At 35.6% G+C, this 22,603-nt stretch overlaps 1 protein-coding gene across 1 annotated transcript in view; it reads left to right on the top strand.

The window, feature by feature from the left end:
- LOC107690933 (calcium/calmodulin-dependent protein kinase type II subunit gamma-like) overlaps positions 1-22,603 on the top strand; it is an 83,284-nt gene that overhangs the window by 36,879 nt on the left and 23,802 nt on the right. Inside the window, exons 3-9 of the mRNA XM_016489362.1 lie at positions 3,181-3,240; positions 7,642-7,696; positions 10,662-10,727; positions 13,394-13,466; positions 16,069-16,171; positions 17,553-17,636; positions 19,646-19,740. Of these exons, the coding sequence (XP_016344848.1) occupies positions 3,181-3,240; positions 7,642-7,696; positions 10,662-10,727; positions 13,394-13,466; positions 16,069-16,171; positions 17,553-17,636; positions 19,646-19,740 (536 nt within the window). The remainder of the gene's footprint in view (positions 1-3,180; positions 3,241-7,641; positions 7,697-10,661; positions 10,728-13,393; positions 13,467-16,068; positions 16,172-17,552; positions 17,637-19,645; positions 19,741-22,603) is intronic.

Below are 22,603 nucleotides of genomic sequence, written 5' to 3'. Positions count from 1 at the left end.
ATGTTCGGATTTTAAATGACAACTTGACTGACAACAGTTTAATAGCATGTTGAAATATCTAATGTAAATGTTCAAATAAAGCTTTGAAAAAGTTTAATAAAAAGGTAAACCTCACATTTCAGCCTTTAAATAAAGAAAAGATATGTCAAAATGATAATTGATTAATAAACGATTATATACATATTTATCTGCTCCATAAATAATTCTAGATAACTTATCTGAATTGTTTAAATGTGTAGAATCCACGTAAGCTTGTTTTTCATCAACCGGTCAAAATTTACAGCAGGGCATGCAAACTCGGTCCGTTTTTGGCCAGACAGAAACTGCACACAGACTGAATGTAAACATAAGTCTCTGTAAATCCACTCGCTGACAGCAGGTGGTGCTTCTAGAAAAATGAATTTTCCCATAACCTTCACGGTAATCCAATACGGTTTTAATGATAATTAAAAGATGAAACAGTAATACTAACCGTGGGGAATTTTATCATAATTTATCGTCAAACCGGTAATCGTTACATCTCTACTCTCCCCATATACATCTTTGTTTTCTTAGTTTTCTTTGCTTCAGCTGCTAGTTTGTAGGATCACATGGGTTCATTGTGCCTCTGTGCTGATCCAGTAACAGGGATTTGGTGTCATCTTGGCACTCTTCTGCTTCTGCGGTTGGAGTGTGTGTGGTCAGTGTTGGCCAGCAGTGAAAGGGCTGTGGAGGAAAACAGTATTTGTGCCAGCGGCATGCTAAGGGTTAATCTTCCACTGGGTCATAGGGCAAGATGGGAGAGGATGTAATCCTGTTAGCTTGGAGCATGTCTGCTGTGTGTGTGTGTGTGTGTGTGTGTGTGTGTGTTTGCATGTGTGAAAGGCTAACACATAATCTAGCTCAGAGAGAAAGAAAGTCAACAAGACAGAACGGGCTAGTGATAAAGATTTTAAAAAAGCAGGAGTTCACAATATGTGGAAAATTATAATGGATGCATGCGTGCGCAATCAAATAACACGTTCAATCAAACCAACGACCGAATCAAAAAGGGCACTTAGCTTCCAGTAGATGTGCTTGTTAAGTTGATTAGATGGTGTGTTTTGTATTACATGTCCTTTCAAAAGTGCCATTTTATAAAATGTAATAATCGGACAGAATCATGGTTTCAATGGGTTTTTACAAAAGCACAACATTTACATAAAAAAAAAAGTTCTATATTTGTTTCTATAGTTCAGTTCCCAAAACCTTATCTACCTTCTAAGGGAGCATTTTGACTGAAGCCTCATAAGCGAGCGATTTGGAACACTCTACATAGGCAGCAAATCGTTTTTTAACAATTAATTTCAACAGACCTCGATGTTATCATTCTCCTGCATGCTGGTATTGACCTCTCTGTGAATGATACATGCAATTCTGCCTTTAGAGTTTGACAGAAAGAAGGTGTCTTTTATGCTGCCTACATTTTGGAGCAGTCTTCATGTCAAGAGCACACCTTAAAATGCTGCCTACGTAGGCAACCCACTAGGTTTTGGACCAGAGCCAGTTAGGAGGTGAGCTAGACTCTTGCTTAAGCACGTCAGATTAGACCGCATTAATATTTGTAGGCTGACTCAAGTTGATGTGTTTATTGCAGAGATCTGGGTGGATGAAAGCTGTCAGTATTACATTGTCCATGCCGATTGCACATGCACATGCAAGTAGTGATGTGGTAATATTCGTCTCACTCTTCTCTTCATATTGGCAATTGTCACTCCATTTCTGATTGCTTAAGTAATGACACAGTTTCTAGGGACAGAGTTCAGAAGTGGCAGGTTTGGATGTGATGATGTTTCATGTACGTGGTGACGGCAAAGCAAGATGACACAAGCCGATGCAAGTTAACATGGGATAAGGACATGACTTGTCTGAGACCTTTGAGATAGCCCTGATATTAACTTGATATTTATATAACCGATTATATTTTCCAACTTGGTAAAGGTATTTTTATCTTGTTGTCAAGACAAGAAAGCAGATTAGTGTACACTAATGATTAATTCATTTTTTTTTTACAACACTTTTCACAATACATACTGTTTCAAAGCATGTTTCTACATTAAAACTAATAGAAAATGTCTTGAATTAACTGCATTTTTAACTTTATTTATTTGACATGACTAGCTGAGTGAAAGAGAAATACACATTAGTGTGTCATGTAGTTTGATACATTTATGCAAGAAACAAGCAACGCTTTTTGCCAATGAGGTCATTTGTAAATTTAAATGTAAATTGATCAAGTTTTAAGGATGTTTAGATCTTTTAGAGCTGGAAACCCTAATACAATTACTGATTAAAAATAAATATTATTTCATGCAGTTAAGTTTAAAGCAGGTTTAATATTTGATCTGCAAGGATCTCGTAAGCTGGTATAGCCTGTCTGAGTATAATCTGTCAAAACATTGTTTATTTGACATTAAAGCCTATTATTTTCTTCTAAAATAGGAATCACATCCAGTTTCACTGGCCTCCAGCAGTGCATAGTGGGTGATTTTTACATTGAGAAGATGAATAAACCCCAGTCAAGACATCGAGCTGCTATTTAGACTCCTGCGCTTGTGGTGTGTGTGTGTTGCAAGTGAGAAGAAATGAGCCCTCGAGCTTGTTTGTTTAATTTTACACAACATTCATCCTTCGAGCTCACACAACCGTATTACTTGTTTCAGTAATAAGCCCTAGATTAGCTTGAACCTCACCCCCACTCTTACAAACACACACACGATTTACAGTATCTTACCATGACAGGACCAAAGTCACAAACCTTGGATAAGTTGGGATATATTTCTGCAGTCTTTTTAGGGCTTTGCCGATACAATCATATATGAATATTATTATATATTATATAATATTAGGATTAAGTTTCTGCATGTAGATTGCATCTTTAATTTTATTAAATTTTTTTCATTTTATTTTATTTTAATTGTATTTTTTTTGTTTTTAATTAATATTATGTATATGATCTCTGAATTGTTTATTCCCCCTTAACTCGCCAGCATTGCGGTTCACATCTATGACCCCTATGGAAAAATGTTCTCTCTTCTCGGAGGAGAGGACAGAGCTGCTCGCACCTCAGATGAGGTGTCCTTTTTATTTTATAGCTGAGAACAAGCCATCAGCCACCTCAAATATCTGACCTGCTTTTCTCCCTCTCTTTTTCCTCTGCAGATCATCAGAAACTGGAACGTGAGGCCCGAATCTGTCGTCTACTCAAACACCCCAATATTGGTGAGTTTGATCTTCATTATGATCTCTTTTTTAATTTTAGAGTAACAATAAAGCCATCAAAACTACAAATGAGAATATTTGAAGTATGGGATCATTTATGAGTTCTAAAAATGTTTAACAATTTAAAAGCTATTTTATCTTTGAGCTTCAAGATCATGTCTAGTTTGTAGCTCTGCTCATTCTAGTCATTCTCTCAACAAACTTTATAAGGTGCATCATTAGATGTTTTTAGCTGTTTTTCTAGTCCATCTCAGCCTTTAAAAAAATATTTTTTTGAAATAAATATTTATGCGGTGTTTATATGTTTACAAACCTTTATATCATTTTCATATCATCATACAAACTCTTTATATCATTTTGTAACAAAACATACAATATCATTCAAAAGTCGGGTCAATTCGAAAGAAATTAATTCTTTTTTTCCTCAAGGATGCATTGAATTGATCAGTAGTGACAGTAAAGACTTCCTATTTCGAATAAATTCTGTTCTTTTGATCTTTCTGTTCATCAAAGAATCCTACAGAAACATTAAGCTTCACAACTGTTTTTAACTTTAATAATCAGAATGATTTCTGAAGGATCATGTGACACTGAAGACTGGAGTAATTATGCTGAAAATTCAGCTTTGCATCACAGGAATAAATTACTTTTTAAAATATATTAAAATAGAAAACAGCTACTTGAAACTGGAATTATCTTTCACAATATTACTGTTTTACTGCATTTTTGATGAAATAAATGCAGCCTTGGTGTTCATAAGAGACATATTTCAAATACATTATAAATAAATCTTACCAACCCTAAACTTTTAAATGAGACATTAAATTTAGTCCAAACTTTCAAATGGTGGTGTACATGTGAGTTTGTCGCAGTGAGCATCTGCAGCTTTGTGAGTGTTTATGAGTGTGTGTGTGTGTGTAAGCTGGTGGGACTGAATTAGGTTGAAGTATTTTTGCAGCAAAACATACCATGTCCTGCAGAACAGCCTCTCCCAAAACTCATTGTCTTACAGAACAAAATGAACTGTGAGGGGAAAAATTAGCTAATAAAGAGCAGAATTTAGTAGGCAGCAATAGGAGAATGAATAAGAAAGCAAAGAGGGAATTAGAATGAGGTGTGGAGACAGAAAGTGGGAGAGACTGATCGGTAGAATGAGGAGAAGACCTAAGGGGGCAGAACACCTGAAAAAAAAAAAAAAAACCCAGCAGAGCCATCGAGATGGGGGCGATGGCGACAAAGAAAGAGGTGAAGGTAGAGGGATGGAGAGAGCAGCAGAGAGAGATGGAGAGCAATAGAAGAGGAGTGGAGCTCTATAAATAACTGTGCTGAGGTGGGAGATGCTGGTGGGCAGCAGTTCAGCCCAAATACCGTCATTATCACCAATGAGCTCAGAGGCGAGAGAGTGCAAGAAAACCACTAAGAAGATGAAGGAAGACATGCCTGCTTGAGATTAGGGTGTATTAGATGTTCGTTAATTGTTAGTAATCTTATCTTTCGGTTTGTGTTCATCAAGTATCAAATAATAAGAGAGAATAATTAAATGGAAGGGTCTCACTGGAATATTTACTTGGATCATGGTTATTAAAATATAAGCCATTTTTCTTTATTAAATTTTCAACAAAAATAATTACATTGTGATATATTCTGTTATATTACTGTGATAATTACTCATACCGTGTTATATATTTATACCCCTGGGGCCGTATTACAGAAACATCCCACTATAGAATCCTGTCTTATCTGTTTGGTAACCATGGTGATTTCAGTAAGAATCTCATTTAGGATAGAAGACTTGAGACAGGGAGTTTCTGTAACGTAATCCCTAATATATATTTTGAGATTATTGCTTTTGCCTGCTTGGCTGATTAAGTTTAAAAATGCACATTTCACAATTTATACCATTTATCGTTTATTTTTCAGTATTTTTGAGGGTTTTTTAAAGTGTTAAAATAGTGTAAAATTATTTCAGAAAATATTTGGCAGCATGAAAAAACATTAAACAACACTGACTCAAACTCTTTTGAAAATTCATGTTGTATGTCTCATGCTACCAATTCATAGGCAATAATCTTAAAATAAACCTCAAAGATCTTTTAATGTTTTTGAAAGAAGTCTCTTATGTTCATCAACACTGCATTTATTTGATTTATTGTGGGAAAGTATAATGTCAAACAACTTTTGTATTTTAATATATAAGCCATCACTCCAGTTTCTTCTTCTTCTTCATGTTGAAAAATAGTTGTGCTGCATAATATTTTTTGTGGGAAATGTGACAAAATGCTTTCAGGATTCTTTGATGAATAGAAAGTTCAAAAGAATAGTATTTGAACTTTTAATTATGTTCATTGAATATTATATAACTCAACTTCCGCTGTTGTTTACTTGTCTGTAATTCTACTGTCTGGCATCTTCCACACCATTTTGAGTCGTATCCCACCCTTGACCTCAACTTCACACTCTATCCAGGGTCTTCCTCCTCCATTCTCTGTGTTTCACTCCTTCCTCTTTTTTTCCCACTATCTCACCGTCTTTGCATCGGATGTGTTTTCTTATTCGCATCTCTGTTCCCCCTCAGCCGATGCCATCCCCTTTCTCCTGCTCCATCACCTGTATCACTCTCTCTCTCCTTTACTTTCTCTTCTGTCATCTCTCCTCAAGTGGACAGCTTGTCATGTTTTCTGCTTGGGCTGCACATAAGTGCTGAACAATAGAGCCAGTGAAGGAAGAGAGATGGAGAGAGACCATCTGATAGGTTAAAGAGGAGAGAGGACTGAGTGCTCATTGCTACTGGCGCAGTTGACACACTAATGTGTATTTCTATAAAAACCATTACGCCTATGGAATGTCCCCACAATTCACAAAAACCTGTGTGTGTGTGTTTTGTTAGGCACAGAAATTGAACACTACTAATAATAGTTATTATTATTATTAAATTCAAAATATATTAAGAAGGTGACACATGTAATGATGATGCTGATAGATATAATAATAATTATGATTATTATTAATGCTATTAATATTATTATTATTATATAAATTGAAAAAATAAAATTAGAGGTGAAATGAGTAATTTCTGCACGAACAAAATTGCAAAAAATAATGACTATTTTCAAACAGGTTTCCTGAACACTTCTCCTGTCTTGGTTGCAAGAATTGATATATTATTACTATATTAATTATATTTGAATTAAATTAAATGTAATTTTTGATACTGTTGTTCCACACTTCAAATTATTATTAGTATTATTATTATTATTAATAATAAATTGGAAAAGTTAGAAACAAGAAAGTGTTGTTTAATATTGTAAAAAATAAAGGCAATAATGTTAAACAGATCCCTGAATGCTTCCCTCTCTTCCATTGGTTTAAAAAAACAGATAGTTCCGCCTCCAAACTAATGCCATTGGTTAAACCCATGTTGCTGGTTGGGATGCTCAAACAGAGCAGTGTTTTGAAAGCACTACAATGTTTACACTTTCTGAGTGTAATTTGTAAGTTGAAGTGGAACCGTGTAGTATTTTAACAGAAAAATCGCCTTAAAATGACCTTCACCTTAAATATGGCCAATAATATTGCAGCCAAACGTGTTTCCATCCACTTAAATGGCTTCCAGTCTTGTCATACATTGTATCTTGCTTAATATCGGTATACCTCACTTTACAGAGTACACTGTATTTAACCTCTCTCTGAATGTTTAGGACTTTATTAAACTCGAGCTTCTGTAATTACTGACGTGATGGCAGCTCGTGTTTGCAGTCCCAGTGTCAACATGCTCGGGCCTTGCTTGTCAAACAATCATTGTGAGGACTATTGACTCGCTGCATTACGCTAATAATGTAGATGTAATTTATCTAATATATGTATTTTCCAGCATCAGATTTGCCTCAATCCCTCTGTTATTTACCCTCTGTCTCTTTCCCTCCCTCCTCCAACTAGTTGCTATGTTGCTCTTTCTCTCAGCACTCTCATAAGGCCCCTGCTATTCTGGGCAGTGTTTACTCAACTCTCTCCTTATTTTTCTCTCACTCTCTCTTTCTCCATCCAACCCCCAACCCAATACACTCGGTGTGTGTCACTGTCTACGTGACACACTGCTTGTGTACATAAGTGAGCTTGTCATCCATCCTCTCTCTCTCTTTTCGATGGATCCTCTTTTTGATATTTCATTTGGCCATGTGCTCATTATGGTTAACTTAGGTCTGTAAACGTGCTTCATAATTGTAATACACTATAATAGCGTGTAATTGGACATATGCCGCATGTTCTCATCAGATGTTGTTATGAACACTGTGTGATGGAGTGAAGAATGCTCAAGATTTCCCGCATTAAAAACATTTGCTTTCATAATGCATTATCTCTGTGTTTAATGCTGATTCTCCTGTTGTGTCTTTTCAACCCCAGTTCGGCTCCATGACAGTATCTCAGAAGAAGGTTTCCATTACCTGGTCTTTGACCTGTGAGTATGACCGAAACTCACACAAACACACACATCTGTGCCTTGTGACTCAGCAGTATATGCTGTACTGTAACTTGAGACATGATGATAATAATATAGGCTCTGTTTCAAAACCCAGTGAGCTATCTCGCTACCTACATAGGTAACTGCCTTTTAAGACAGCATTCTTAACTGAAATGAAACCTCATAAATAAACAATTTAACCCTCTACCGCACGCATTATGATAGACCTATAGAAAAAAATATTTAAATATTTTTCTTTTCTGAGAATGGCTTAACTTGAAGTGCTGTAAAAAAAAAAATTGGGAAAAATATATTATTTTAAGGTACTTTGTGATGTGTTGCCATACGGCAACAGCATACAATAGTGGATCTAGCTAAGAATAAGTGTAAGCTTACTTATAGTTAATATTTTTTCTCAGAAATGTTGTTTGTGTTGATTCAATTGGTGCTATTATAAGCTTTAACACCGTACTTATAATTGACACCTTATACATACTTTCCAACAACTTGTGCTTTTATTTATTCTATTCTTTTTTGCTGAATAATGATTTATCATTTTTTAATTTCATTAAATTTTTCATGAATATTATTTAAACTGCAAAATTATACAGTTAAAACAAATATAATACTGTATATCATGTATCATAAAACATTGACATAAAACATTGCAGTTCATGAAAATTCAGCATTACGCAATCTTATGAGAGGAAGACTATGAACATGAGACAACATGCTTGGCAACCGCTTGGCAACACATACATTTGAGTGATTTACCAAAAACTAATTTTATAAAAACTTTTTTGAGAGGTGAATATGTCATCATAACATCATAACAGTGATGTTTTAGATTTTTTTGTAGAAGTGACACGGACTGGTCCTTGCTTGTTACTGACGTTTTAGTTTGCTTTCAGCAACTACCCACAAGAGACGGCAGTCTGTCAGAAATCTCGCCACAGAAAAAAACTGCATGTCATGTGACTTAATCAAAGCACATCATTGGCTAGACTAAGGTCTTCTCTTTCCAACAAAAAAAAACGAGAATGTCCTCTTAAAGAGACAGTGGCAAGGAAATGAACACAAAGCGTATGTTGCCATATGGCCACACCATGCGGTAGAGGGTTAAAATATTCTACATAGGCAGTGACACAAAGTGCATGGGTAAACACATGATTTCAGTAAAGTGTTGGCGTTAACATGTTGATATTTTATGATGTGATACTATGCAAGTATAAACATACACTCAAATATTGGGTAAATGGTACAATTTTTAAAATGGTACATTATGTTTAAAAATTTTTTTATATATTTTATTAATAATTCAGCAAAAAGAAGCCATCTTTGGTTTTGGTAATTGAAATAAAGAAATAATAAAATATCAGAATTGTAGAAATACTAAAATTACTAAACCTAAATAATAATTAATTAAAGATATATATATATATATATATATATATATATATATAAAACATTATAATATATATGTAACTAATAAAAGTGACAAAAAAATTAACAGAATTACTAAAACTACATTTAAAAAGAAAAATGCTGAAAAAATAACAGCTAATTAAAATTATGAATAAATACTGTAATAGTATATAAAATTAAAATAACATTGTTTGAATTGGAGCTAGTTTCTGTATTCAGATGAGTTTTTAACTCTCAAAGACTGTAAGGTGCTTCCCGCTTTTTGAATCAGGATGGACAAGTTATCAAACCCAAGACATTTTGTTCCAGTGAATCATGTCAGAAGCCCCATTCCTGCAGGCAGATAAATGCAGCTGAAATATGTTTGACAAAAACGTCTTGTATGCACCTTCCCGGGTGTCAAAAATATATCCTTCAATTTGATGGGATCTGCCAGCAAAATTGATGGGTAGACATTTCTGGGTGGCCCTATAAATGCGATTTAGTGCTGTCAAGATTGTTGTTTCTTTGATTGTGTCCTGGTTTTAACCAGTCCAGTGCACTTTGATTTTTCCATGCGTCATTGTGGAACTCAATTTATGTGGAACAAAGGCTGAGCTACAAATGTTCCTGTTATGTCTCGTGCACACCTCAGTGCCAACTGCACTCCACCCTCACAATATATTGTGCACTACTGTTTAAATGAACTGTTTTCTATTTTAATATATTTTAAAATTTAACTTATTCCTGTAATGCAAAGGAAACATTTTAGCAGTTATTACTTCAGTCTTCGGTGTCACATGATCGTTCAGAAATCATTCTGATATGCTGATTTGATTCAATTAAACTTTCATTAAACTTTTCTTATTATTATTAGTTAAAAAACAGTTGTGCTGCTTAATATATATATATACAGTATAGAGTGAAACAATTTCTTTTATTATTCTATCATTTTCTTTAACATTTTATTTCTTATTTTTTAATGTAAAATATCATTTACTTTTTGGAAATTAGTTTTATTGCAATGTAAAAGACTATTAAAGTTATATGAATACAATTTTTTTTAATTTTTTTTTTTAAATATTATTATTAATACATTTGTTGTACAGTAATTGCAGTTATTATTACTGTAATTTTTGTTGTTGTTGATTTTAGTAATTTATATTTATTAATATTTATTTTATTTTTTACTTTATTTCCTTCTGTGTTTTGCACAACCAAAATTGACCAGTTTTTGCTAAAATACCACAGGTTACTACAGTAAAACTTTGTAAGAGCCACCACTGTCTTGTATTGCCTCTTGTATTTTGTTTCAAACTATGGTTACTGTGGTAAAATTATAACTGCATCCCTGCATCTGATGATATACACAGTATATATATAGTATAATCAGGCCACACTTGTTTTACTGTAGCATCACATATATTTGCAATCATGTTTACGTAAGTGTAAAATGTCGGCTCTGCCTCTTGCTACTGGCCAAATTAGCCCAAAACCCATCACACTCTCCACTCTCTCATCCCTTGTTTCACTGTTTTCCCCCTCTCTCTTTCCGCAGTGTGACTGGGGGGGAGTTGTTTGAGGACATCGTCGCCAGAGAGTATTACAGTGAAGCTGACGCAAGGTGGGCTCTCCAATTTACTGTTGCTGTGGTTACTGTGCTGCAGCCTGCAGTGAGCAGGTCACACTTACACACAGACACACACACACACACACACACACACACACACACACACACACACACACACATCTGATTCAAAAGCACAGAGAGAGGACGATCCCTTTTGTGAGAAAAACTGAAAGCCTTTAATGATGGTGGAGTTGCAGAACTGGCAATCAACAGGTGCCACACAAAAGCGCATCCATTTGGCCTCTGTTGGCCCCTCCTCTCGAGTGCATCACTTCCGCAGCACTAGCAGCACCGCCACTGAACGGCAAACATGAAGATTCTTCCTAAACAGCTTTCTCAAAGTGGAAAATCTGGTAACATAGAAATGACACACTTTGAACAGTGTCTTCAGGAACCAGCAGCGAGTGTGTAAGTCTCTGAGGGACTCTGATTCTAAGTTAAAGCCCCAGGCATCCAACACAAACACCCTCCAGCAGTTAGCTGTGTTTTAATGCGCTCATACGGGAGTTCATGGTAAATTTGGTTTACAAGAGTTGCGTGATGCCAGTTTAGAGCTTTGATATCGCATAGGTAAAGACAGATAAAAAGAGGGTGAGTGGGGAAAAGAGGTGTTTTATTAAGAGATCAGCTGTCTTATTTGTGTGTGTATGTGCATGTACTCCAGAGGCGGACAAAGTACTGAACTCCATTACTTGAGTGAAAGTACAGATACTGCAATGTAGTGAAGTTAAAGTCATAAGTTCCCAGAAAAAATAATACTCAAGTAAAGTACAGATACACAAAAAGTGTACTTAAGTACAATACTCAAGTAAATGTACTTAGTTACTGTCCGCCTCTGATGTACTCTATATGTGTGTGAAATAGAGAGAGACAGGTCTTTTGTGTCCAGTGGGATTTGTGCTGTCCTGAAAATGGAATGCTGGGCTTAAAAATTAACCAAATTTGGGCAAATAGCTTCTGTGTTCTTTTGTAACATTAATATACCCAACGGTCTTTATCAGTCTACTTTCTTATCTCATATACTCCATTTTCACTCACTCGTTCCTTGTGGCATGTCCTAACAAGGCATTGTAAAATGACAAGTTGCTTGTTGTCACTGGAATTAATATAATTCTAATTATAATAATGAATGTAATATATATCTATTTATTTAAACAAAAAAAAATTTTTGCTTTAAAACAATAATTTATATATTATATTATATTATATTATATATTATATTATAGAAAAAACATGGATAACTTAGTATAATAATTTAAATAGCAAATAGGAAATTTGATATATTATACATGGTATGAGTCAGCACGGGCCAAGTTTATAATAATATTATATAATATAATAATTACTGTGGTAAAATAATTTATATATTATATTATATTATTATATTATTACAGCAAAACAGATAGACAGCTTAGTAATATAATAATTTATATAGCAATTTAAATACACAGCAAATGTCAAGTTAATATAATGCAATATAATATCTAATTTATTGTTTAAAAATCCATCTGTTTTGCTTAAACAGACAATGTCGTGACCTATGTCGAGAAGTCTGATGTGCACATTCATGTCCCAACCATCATCTGTGCCATTTCCTCAGAACAAATTCAATAAGGATCTAAAGGAAGTCATGCATAATTTCACATTAATACTAAGTATCTATAAAGTAGCATGACACCACAGCAACACTCAAACACACGCACGCGCGCGCACACACACACACACACATTCTGGTTCATCTGTCCCGGTTAGGCCTCTATAACATTCTGTTATAGGATTACAGCTTTAAGAGGGATGAGATAACGCGTGTGCATGTGTGTGTACTTGTCTGAGGGTGAGGCGCTTTTCCAAGAGTAACGCCCACCCCAGCTATCCCACAATCCCCTGCTCAGCTCACCTTATGTGCCTCAGTCACATTACACTTGACCCCAGCTCTGTCTGTTAAAGCAGCAGTGGTACATTCATATGTAGCATCAATTATCCAGTCATGGTGTTTAATTTAATTGCTTAATTGAATTGTCAAGCCGACGCTGTTGATTAACTTTACCGTAATCAATTAATTTTAATCAAGCCTTTAATCAAGCATTACAATTACAGACTTTATTTCTTTACAAAATTACTGTATAATATAAGACTGTATAACTGATTTTCAGTAATATACTTTAATATGATTTATTTTTGTGGAAGCATTTCTCGTTTGGCAATTTTATGAATGGCTGTTTTAATATAAACTGTATTATATCTGGTATCAACTGCAGAATACTCTTTAAATATAGTGTATTTTCAAAGGTGTTGTTCACCCAAAAATGAAAATGTTGTTCCGTACAGCTACCCATATGGCTTTTTTTCCCTCTTTGGCATAAAGGAGAAATTTTGAAGAATCTATTCGTTTTTTTGTTTCTTTCTTACATATAACCAGGGGCTGTCGGGTTCTCAAAAGAACACACACACAAACTGTTAAATTACTCCATATAACTTGTGGAAAACTGCACCTTTCAGAGATGGCAAAGTTAAGTAAAAAAGAGGGTAAATATAAGGAAACTGACTTTTGTATACAGTACAAATAAATGGTTAAAATCAATATTTAGCCTTATCTCACCCTCTCACTTATCCTTATGATCTTTCTCTTCCACTGATGGATTTATTATTCTGTTTTTCAGCCAGTGCATCAATCAGATCCTGGAGAGTGTCAATCATATTCACCAGCATGACATCGTGCACAGAGACCTTAAGGTGAGCGAGAGTCTGTCGCAACAACAACTACACGCATGGCAACCGGCCTGCCTCTGAGGGTTTCCAAGTCAATGCCCTGCCCTGCCCTGCCCCACACAAACACACAGATATACACGTACAACAATGTTCCCCTCCGTTTGATTTCAATCCTTTAAGACTGCATGTGAAAGCACATGATAGTACATACTTCTGCTTTTTCATTTCTGTTTAATTTCATAATCAGATACTTGCTACAAAGACTTTTGGGTCATTACATGTCAAATCAACCCAATTTGAGAAACTTCCCCAGAAAAGAAACTTAAGATAATACTCTAATACTTCGAGTTATAGCATATAAACAAAAGATGTGCTTTTGCCCATTTTTGAACGGTCACCATTGGCATATAATGCAACAAAGATTGCAAAAGCTTCTATAATCCCTGTAATTTGGCTCAGAATCTCAGGTGAAAATTGTCATTTTGACCCCCCTCTACAAAATCTTCTTCATTTATGTATTTCTTTTTTAACCAGAAAAAAAGACCTCTAGTTGAGTTGACAAAGAATCACCCTGGGATTGGCTTTGTTTAAAGTAATACTCTCTTTTTTTTTAACAGTACCCGTTAAGCAATTCATTATATTACCATATGAATCAAGTACATGCATAAACATCAAACACTTTGCCTTTGTGTCTCAAATGAATGTACTTGTTGTCTTGACGGTGGCATGTCTTGGATAACGCATACAGACACAGTTTTATCATGTCCTCCTATTGTGCGTTAGTCACATCCACTGCCCTCCCCCGTGTGTATGTGAGCCCAATGCTGAGCAGCAGAGATGTGCCCAGGCTGGTTGCCATAGCAAGGAACGTGATACGACAACTGTTGCTGGTATTGCCTGAGAGACGGAGGGATGTGGGGAGGGGTCACGGCGAGTCTCACCATTACTCATTTGTAGTCTGTGCGTTTAATGAGGGAGAGTGAGAGATTCACACCTATGGGCATAAATTTCCCAGCATCCTCATAACGGATGCATTTGAATTCTGTGCTTGAATGTAGAACTCGAGGATGAACTCTGTGCATTGAGAAGATATATGTGTGGCAGCTAATAAATCAAGCTTATTGAGTTGTGTATTCGAGAACGTAGGGGAAATCGACTTTTCCAGCCTATATTTTAGTGTGAAAGCCCTCCATTGTGCCTAATATATCTTTCTGGGCCTCTTCTCTTGGTTTTGTACTTGAAGCTCTTGGATATTAATGCATGTTTGTGTTTGATTTCAAATTTGGAGCACTGACAAAACCGCAGGAAATCCACCCTAATATTTCCTCAGCGTAAATGTGGTAGTAAAGCAAACACAATTCAGTCGTGCTTAACCTTTAAGCCATGTATAAACTCAATTACCTGTGGAGAGATCTTTGACCCCCAAAATCTGTCATATCCTACTGAGCAGGTTTGGCTCTGACACATCTGCACATCTGCTTGTGATGTACTTTTTTAAATGAGTGTTCACACTTAGTGTTGCAGGTCGCAAAGTGTCTGTATTGTTGGTTTTGTAGGTGTTACTTCTGCTGGATGTCTTAATGTTACTTGTGAACTTAAATTCATGTCTCAGTCATATTTCAAATTAAAAAAAAAGGAAAATGAAAAGAAAATTAGCCTTATTTTTGGGTAATAGTTTTTGTATCATTATGTTTAGTACAATTAATTAAACACATTTTTTCTAATTCTCATTATCATATTCTCACTACTGTCATTTTTAAAATTGACATACACTACTGTTCTAAAGTCTGGGTTCATTTTTTTTTAATACTTTATTAATACTTTTAATGCAGCAAGGATGTATTAATTTGATTGAAGGTGACAGTAAAGATATTTATAATTACATTTTAAATCAATTCTTTTGCTCTTTCTATTCATCATAGAATTGTGAAAAAAATGTATCATGGTTTCTACAAAATTAAGCAGCACAACTGTTTTTAAGAAATGTTTCTTGAGCACCAAAGCAGCATATTTCGGTGATTTCTGAAGGATCATGGTACACTGAATACTAGAGTGATGATGCTGAAAATTCAGTTTTGCATCGCAGGAATAAATTAATTTTTGAATTTTTAACCTCAGTAATATTTACACAATATCACAGTATTACTGTTTTACTGATCAAATAAATACAGTCTTGGTGAGCATAAGAGACTTCTTTCAAAAACTGTACCAACGCCAAACTTTTGAACGGTTGTGTATATTATTTCGGTTAAAATGTTTTTATTGTAATACCTTTATTAATTAAAAATTACAGTAATGAAAATCTTTATTAGACAAGTAAATTGGTAGTCACCACATCACATAGCTGCACATTGCATAAACTTACATTTCTCAGTTTTTTGGGATATAGCTAGATTGTATTTGTAGAAATTGCTTAAACTCTGACTAAGTGGTGTTAGTCGCTTTGATGTTACAAATTGCTGTCAGTGTAAACGTTCCATTAGATTTAACATTCACCACCAGTAAAATGTCCAGCTTTGCACCACACGCTGGGCATTGTCAATCCTAGAGTATCTTTTTAACCTCTCTTTTCAGTCCATTTGAAATGTTTGTGAGTGTTAAAGGCTTCCTGTGTTTTCCTCCTCAGCCCGAGAACTTGCTGTTGGCCAGTAAGATGAAAGGAGCGGCAGTGAAACTGGCTGATTTTGGGCTGGCCATCGAGGTGCAGGGAGATCAGCAGGCCTGGTTTGGTAAAGAACAACAAGTTTTCTGCTCTCATTTATTATTCCCCTCAGTTTGATTCCAATCCTGTAAAACAGCATGCTAAAATACATGCTAGTATGTAGTTCTGGTGTTTCCTTACTCTTGATATGCTCGGATACTTCTTACAAAGACTTTTTGGTCATTTCGTGTCAAATCAGCCATATTTTAGAAACTTCCCCAGCTCACATTTTTGATTTTGTTCATATTTTTTTCTGAGGAAAGACAAACATAAATAGTAGTGAAAGCAAATATTGAATATCATGGGTGTATATTTACTAACTAAACCACTATTTTAGCCACAATGAAATCCCTATATCTCTGGAAAGATCTCTCTAATTCTACATCTCAGACAAACTTATACTTGTGAGGAGCTCAAGAGCTGTTGTTAATTTAGCTATTTGTAATTACAACATCTATTCAAACATTTTTCCTACCACTTACAAGCACTTTTGGGGATTTTTAGATTTAAATGTGATGCTTGTCCCCATTATGCTAGGATGTTGTGGGTGGTTTTGACCAATTGTGAATACTTTTTAGACTTTCCACACATTTTTGCATTTTTACTGCTGTTGCTTTAGATTTGACAGGATTTTCTATATTAGTGAGGATTTTATGTGCTGATTCCCTCTTGTAATGTTCTTTTAGTTGATCTTAAAAGGATGTTGCCGCATTTTCCGCTCTATTACCTCTGGTCTGAAATGGATTGGGATGGCCGTAAAAGCTTATTTTCAGGCTGTGCCGAATGCCAATCGTAGCCCATTTCATGTTTAGCTTTCACAATCATTCCTGTCGGTGTGTGAAATACCCTTTAGCTATGAAAATGCCTCTCCTGAGCGGTCTCTACTGGATAAAACCGTCAGGCAGGGTTCTCTCGGGCCTTGTGGCCCCCTACTGGTGGCTGCTTATTTCTGCTGCCATGAGATAGCGGTTGCTTTAGTGCTAATCAAGTATCAGTACAGCTTTCTTTAGTTTTAAATAGGTAATCTTGTTTTGACTGAAGTATGCAGAGTTTTGTGAAGAGCAAAGCCTTGCGAGTAGGAATAATTGTTGTATACAAGCTATATGATTGGACAGCACAGAATTATGTTACCGCAGCTGTTTAAAATCCACCTATTTCCAGCCCGCTTCAGTCGTGCCAGTGCTGGAGGGAGGCAGCCATCTTGGCACGTCACCATTTTGGCTCGAAATGATTCTGGCGTATGGAAAAATCCATCTATCAAACTATCCACACACACCTGCTTGGAATTATTAGCATTTCAGTGAATATTAATTGGCTGAGCTACTTTGCCTACAGGCGCCTGCGGTTTGAATCCATTTAATCTTATTCTCAGAGTACAGAATGGTCAATTCAACCTGTTTTTGTCACAGGTTTTGCTGGCACACCTGGCTACCTGTCTCCAGAGGTGTTGAGGAAGGATCCCTACGGCAAACCTGTGGACATCTGGGCCTGTGGTGAGTTTTCAACAGGGTCTTTAATCATTAGACCTCTTGCATATTCATTCTGCTTGCTGTATTAACAGGTTGCAGTATTCATACTGCTTAAGTTCGCAGTGCAGTGCTGAGTAGAGTTTCGGCACCAAGCCTGTTTTTGCTGCTGAACTCAGCAGAAAATAGGGTTTAAATGTACGGTAGATCTGTTTGTCAACACAGTCTTTTGGAATACATGCTTTTTGAAGCAAATATTGAGTGAAGCACCATCGGTTGAAACAAGGACATCAGTCAGGTTAAGGCTGCAAGTTTCACATGAAGTAACAAGATGATGATTAGGTACTAGTTAACAATGTTGGGGTTTTATGTAAAACATTATTACAAAACAAATTACCATTTGGACTTAAAGGGGTCCAAAATATGATGCGATTTCAAGTTTTCCTTTCTCTTTGGTGTGTTACAAGCTGTTCGTGAATAGAAAAGATCCCTAAAGTTGCAAAGACTAAAGTGTCAAACCCAAAGAGATATTCTTTAAAAAAGTTAAGACTTGTCCACGCCCCCACATGTCTACGTCACGATGTGGGAAGATTTGCATAACACTGCCTAAATGTTCACGCAAAGAAAGAAGGCGTAACTTTATTGTTGCTGGCTGCCACTGCCGCCTCCATGTTGTGAAGATGCTGTGTGTTTAGTTGCGAAAGCAAAAATACTTTGTTTGGCCTTCCAAAAGAGGACACGGCCAATCACAACGCACTGGATAGCTGGCCAATCAGAGCACACCTCGCTTTTCAGAACGATGAGCTTTGTAAAAATCACTGCGTTTCAGAAAGGTGGGGCATAGAGGAGAAACAGTACTGTAAAGTATGTGGAAAATAATGTGTTTTTTGAACCTTAAACCCTTTTTCAAAACTTCAAATTACCATGAATAATTATTTACAAATTATTCAGATTTTTTTTAATGCATTTTAAGAATAATTTTCCCATCAACTGGTCACAATGCACAACACAGCTATATGCTGCTTCAAAAAAGACCCGTTTACTCTGATGTAAACAAGCATGGGAGAAGCGCATGGTGGAACGCGTGAAGGAGACGCACTGAATGAAAGTGCACATTCACTCTCTGACAGCAGATGGCGCTAAACAGCAGAAATGCAGCCGTTACCCCAAACCCCGGAAACAAAGCAGCTGCGCTACTTTCCGAAACATATTTAAATGATTTAAATAGCCATTCAGATTTTTGTATTCGCTACAGTGTTCTTCACAGCAACTTAATAGGCTATTTATTTTCAAAATTTTTGTACATTTTAATCTGGACTACAACATGCCCTAGATACTGTTTGAAAAGGTTTTGATTCTTTGTTGGGTCACACTTTACATTAAGGCTCCATTAGTTAACATTAGTTATTTCATTAGTTAAACTGCCAATGAAATATTCTTCTAAACATTCATTCATCTTAATTTCAATATTTAATAACACGCTGTTAAAATCAAAAGTTGCTACTGTGTTATTTAATGAACCCGAGCTAACATGAACTAACAGTTGTTTTTTTAACAAAGATTAATAACTTCTGTAGCAAATGTAGCTATTGCTCATTGTTAATGTTGATGCATTAACTAAAGTTAACTTATGAGATTGCACTGTAAATGGTATTTATAATTCTTTAGCACTTTAATCTGTGTGAAATGTTTTAATTGATTTTTTGTGTATTGCTTTATTGTATTTAAATGTTCAGTTCTTTTTGTTATAAGAAAAAAGTTATAAAACCTGTAAAACTTTGAAATTTTTTTTGCAACTACATTTCAATATCGTGATAATGCCGTATACCGTGATAAAAGCATTCGCAATTAATCGCAACATGAAAATTTGATACCGTCACATGCCTACACACAACTCAAAGTGATATTTTACTGTAGTGCTATCAACATGGAACTTTGTACATGTGAAAAAAAATAATAAACACTGTCAGTCATTAGGAATCTAATATTCTTTTTGTCAGCCAATCAGAATACTTTTCTGTTTCTTTCCTTCACAGGTGTAATCTTGTACATTCTGTTAGTGGGCTATCCTCCGTTTTGGGATGAAGATCAACACAAGTTATACCAGCAGATCAAGGCTGGAGCTTATGATGTAAGTACAGTTGTCCTCTGATGGAGCCACTCTCTCGAACTGTCTCTGTCTGCGGGAGTTCAGTCCAGCTACTCTAAAACCTCCTTCATCTGACTGGTCTTTGAATGCACCATCAAGTCTTTCAACTGAGGCATTCACTAGGAGTGTAAAAATTCTTTGCTCTCTACATTTCCTCTGGCCACATTTCTGTCAAATTTGCATAGATTTTTGAAGCAACGTTTTAATTTAAAATCATATTTTTGGGTGTTTCTAATTAGTCTAGTCTGTGAACTCATCAAGTTCACGTTTCATAAATGAGTCTAGTGAGGCTTGTTTAATTTTAGACCGCACATCACAAGGCCTCCACATCCTTTCAGAAAATCACTGGAATTTCCCAGCAGGATACCATTAACATTTCCTATTAATGTTTGTGAAATCTCTTGGAATAAAATTCAAGGCAGAGCTGTTTAAAAAATGTTTAAACTGATGGCAATAATAGGGCAAGAGGGGTGGAAGACGCAAATAAAATAAGAATAAAGTAAAAAATAAAATAAAATAAAAAATAATGTAATCAAATGTTGGAAAAATAAATCAATGAGCTGGAATTTTATATGATTTTGTAAATTATTATTTTATATTTTTCAGTCAGACTTCAGTGAATGATCATATTTCCATATTTATTTTATTTAATAAAATGAAATAAAATAAATAAGATTCCAGCTTATTGCTCAATTGTTCCTGCATGATTTGATTACAACAGATGTCTCTGCAACACACACTGTGATCCAACTGTTCTGTTTAATTTCTGATTGGGTGCATTTTAGAGCTACTGGTACTGTTATTGATTATGTCAGGCCCTCCCTGACGCATTGCAGAGAGATGAGCATTGCTTAGAAACAACTGCCTCTTGTCCCAGAGTGTATGTGCTTGTTTGCTTGCGTATTTTTGAAATGTCCATCTCTTGCATCACAGTCTCACACCCTCAGACGTATGTGGCAGGACATGGAGTGAGTGACTGCCCCAGAGAGACGCTCATTCCATTAAAATTTATGTGACAAATAAAAGGGAAGAGATGATATACCGGTAACTGTGACCTTATTGTGAAAATGGAGTGCATGCAGGTTACACTTTTAGATGGTTTTGGTAGTCACAGGGTTGGGCAGGCCAGGTCAGTTCACTTCAGAGATGGAAAATATGACAAATCCTTTATCACAATGTAGTTAAATTTGCTGAAAATTCAACCACAAAATGGTTCATAGGTCAAGGACCCTTCTGTGGATGGAGTGTCATAACAGGGACCACTCAAAACGTGTATAGTTCCATATTAATGTATTTTCATACTTTCTTATGACGCAAAGGCATTAAAATGATCAGAGTCATATAGTTGGACATTGTATTTTTTATTATACTTAATATGCTTTAATTTGGGAAGGAAACTGTTAACTGAACAAGGAACTGTTGAAGATCCCTGGTTTAGAGATATTAAATATAATGTGCCGGTAAAGAGTTAAGATCAGGAATAATGTTTTTTTTTTTTTTATCTAATTTGATTATTTTCTCTTAGTATTTGGAAATGAAAGAAAAAAGAAATATGATGATTGATGAATCATAAAGAATAAGCAGTGCAAAAACGATAAATACACTACCATTCAAATGTTTGGGGTCAGTACAATTTTATTTTTTATGTTTTTGAAAGAAGTCTCTAATGCTCACCACGGCTGATCAAAAATACAGTAAAAACAGTAATATTATGAGAATTTTAAATAGCTGCTTTCCATTTTAATACATTTAAAATTGTATTTATTCCTGTTATGGCGAAGCTGAATTTTTTGCAGCCATTATATTACAGTCGTCAATGTCAAATGTGCTATAAACAGTTGTTCTGCTTAATATTTTGTAAAAAGCTGTAACATCTTTTCAAATTTCTTTGATTAATAGAAAGTTCAAAAGACATACATTTATTTGAAATAGAAGTCTTTTGCAACATTTGTAAATGTTTTAACTGTCACTTAGGGATGTAAAATTGATTAATCGCAATTAATCGCTTCCAAAATAAAAGTCTGTGTGTACATTGTGTGTGTACTAATTACTAAGTACTAAGTATGAATTACTTAATTACTAATTTCTAATTGGATGATTCCTTCTTGTTGACTTTTTTCTTTCTTTTTTTTTTATATGTAAATAGTAAAAAGCAGTCTCTGCCCAACAGCAGTGGTAATATATCTACCATAGCATAAATGTTATTCCAAATCTCGACAGGCTGACACATTGCTATTGACGCACAATATATACTTCAACTTGGGAAACCTCGCAGTGAACTTGCTTCTTTGTTTTGTACTCTAGTAACCTTCCGTCGTGTGACCACAATCAATGAGGTGTAGAGTTGTGCTTCATCATCCGTTACCAGCGTCTGTCACTGCGCCTTCTGGCCATGTGTTCACGTTTGGATGCGCCATCCGCAATCCTGAGTGGCCGTCTTTGCTGAAGCAGCGCACAGCGGTGCAGAAACGCCCCACCCATGACATGTATTAACAGTGCCCTGAGCCAAAAGCGCAGCTGAATCAGTGTGTGTAAGGACTTACGAGCACCTGTGGTGTTTCTAAGTACAATCCACACGCTCGTTTTAGCTGATGCAACACAGCTTGATGCGCAAAACAAATTATACTTCCTGGAACCTGCCCAAGGTTTTCATGAAACAGTCAAAGGATTTGTAATGGCCACATTAAGATCTTCTGGTACGAAAGAGGAGGTGTGACACATTTAACACAGATACAGACACAGCTTTTTATTGGCTAATTACAACTGCAATTTTCTCTAGTTATGGGCTGCAATGAAGCCATGAGGTGTGAAATGCGCAAGCAACATGTTTCAAGCACCAGCCGTG

This window comes from Sinocyclocheilus anshuiensis, unplaced genomic scaffold (genome assembly GCF_001515605.1).
Source record: "Sinocyclocheilus anshuiensis isolate Anshui unplaced genomic scaffold, SAMN03320099.WGS_v1.1 scaffold1885, whole genome shotgun sequence".
Classification (NCBI taxonomy): Eukaryota; Metazoa; Chordata; class Actinopteri; order Cypriniformes; family Cyprinidae; genus Sinocyclocheilus; species Sinocyclocheilus anshuiensis.
Note: the sequence above shows the minus strand (reverse complement) of the source record. Positions and strands in the feature narration are given on the sequence as shown.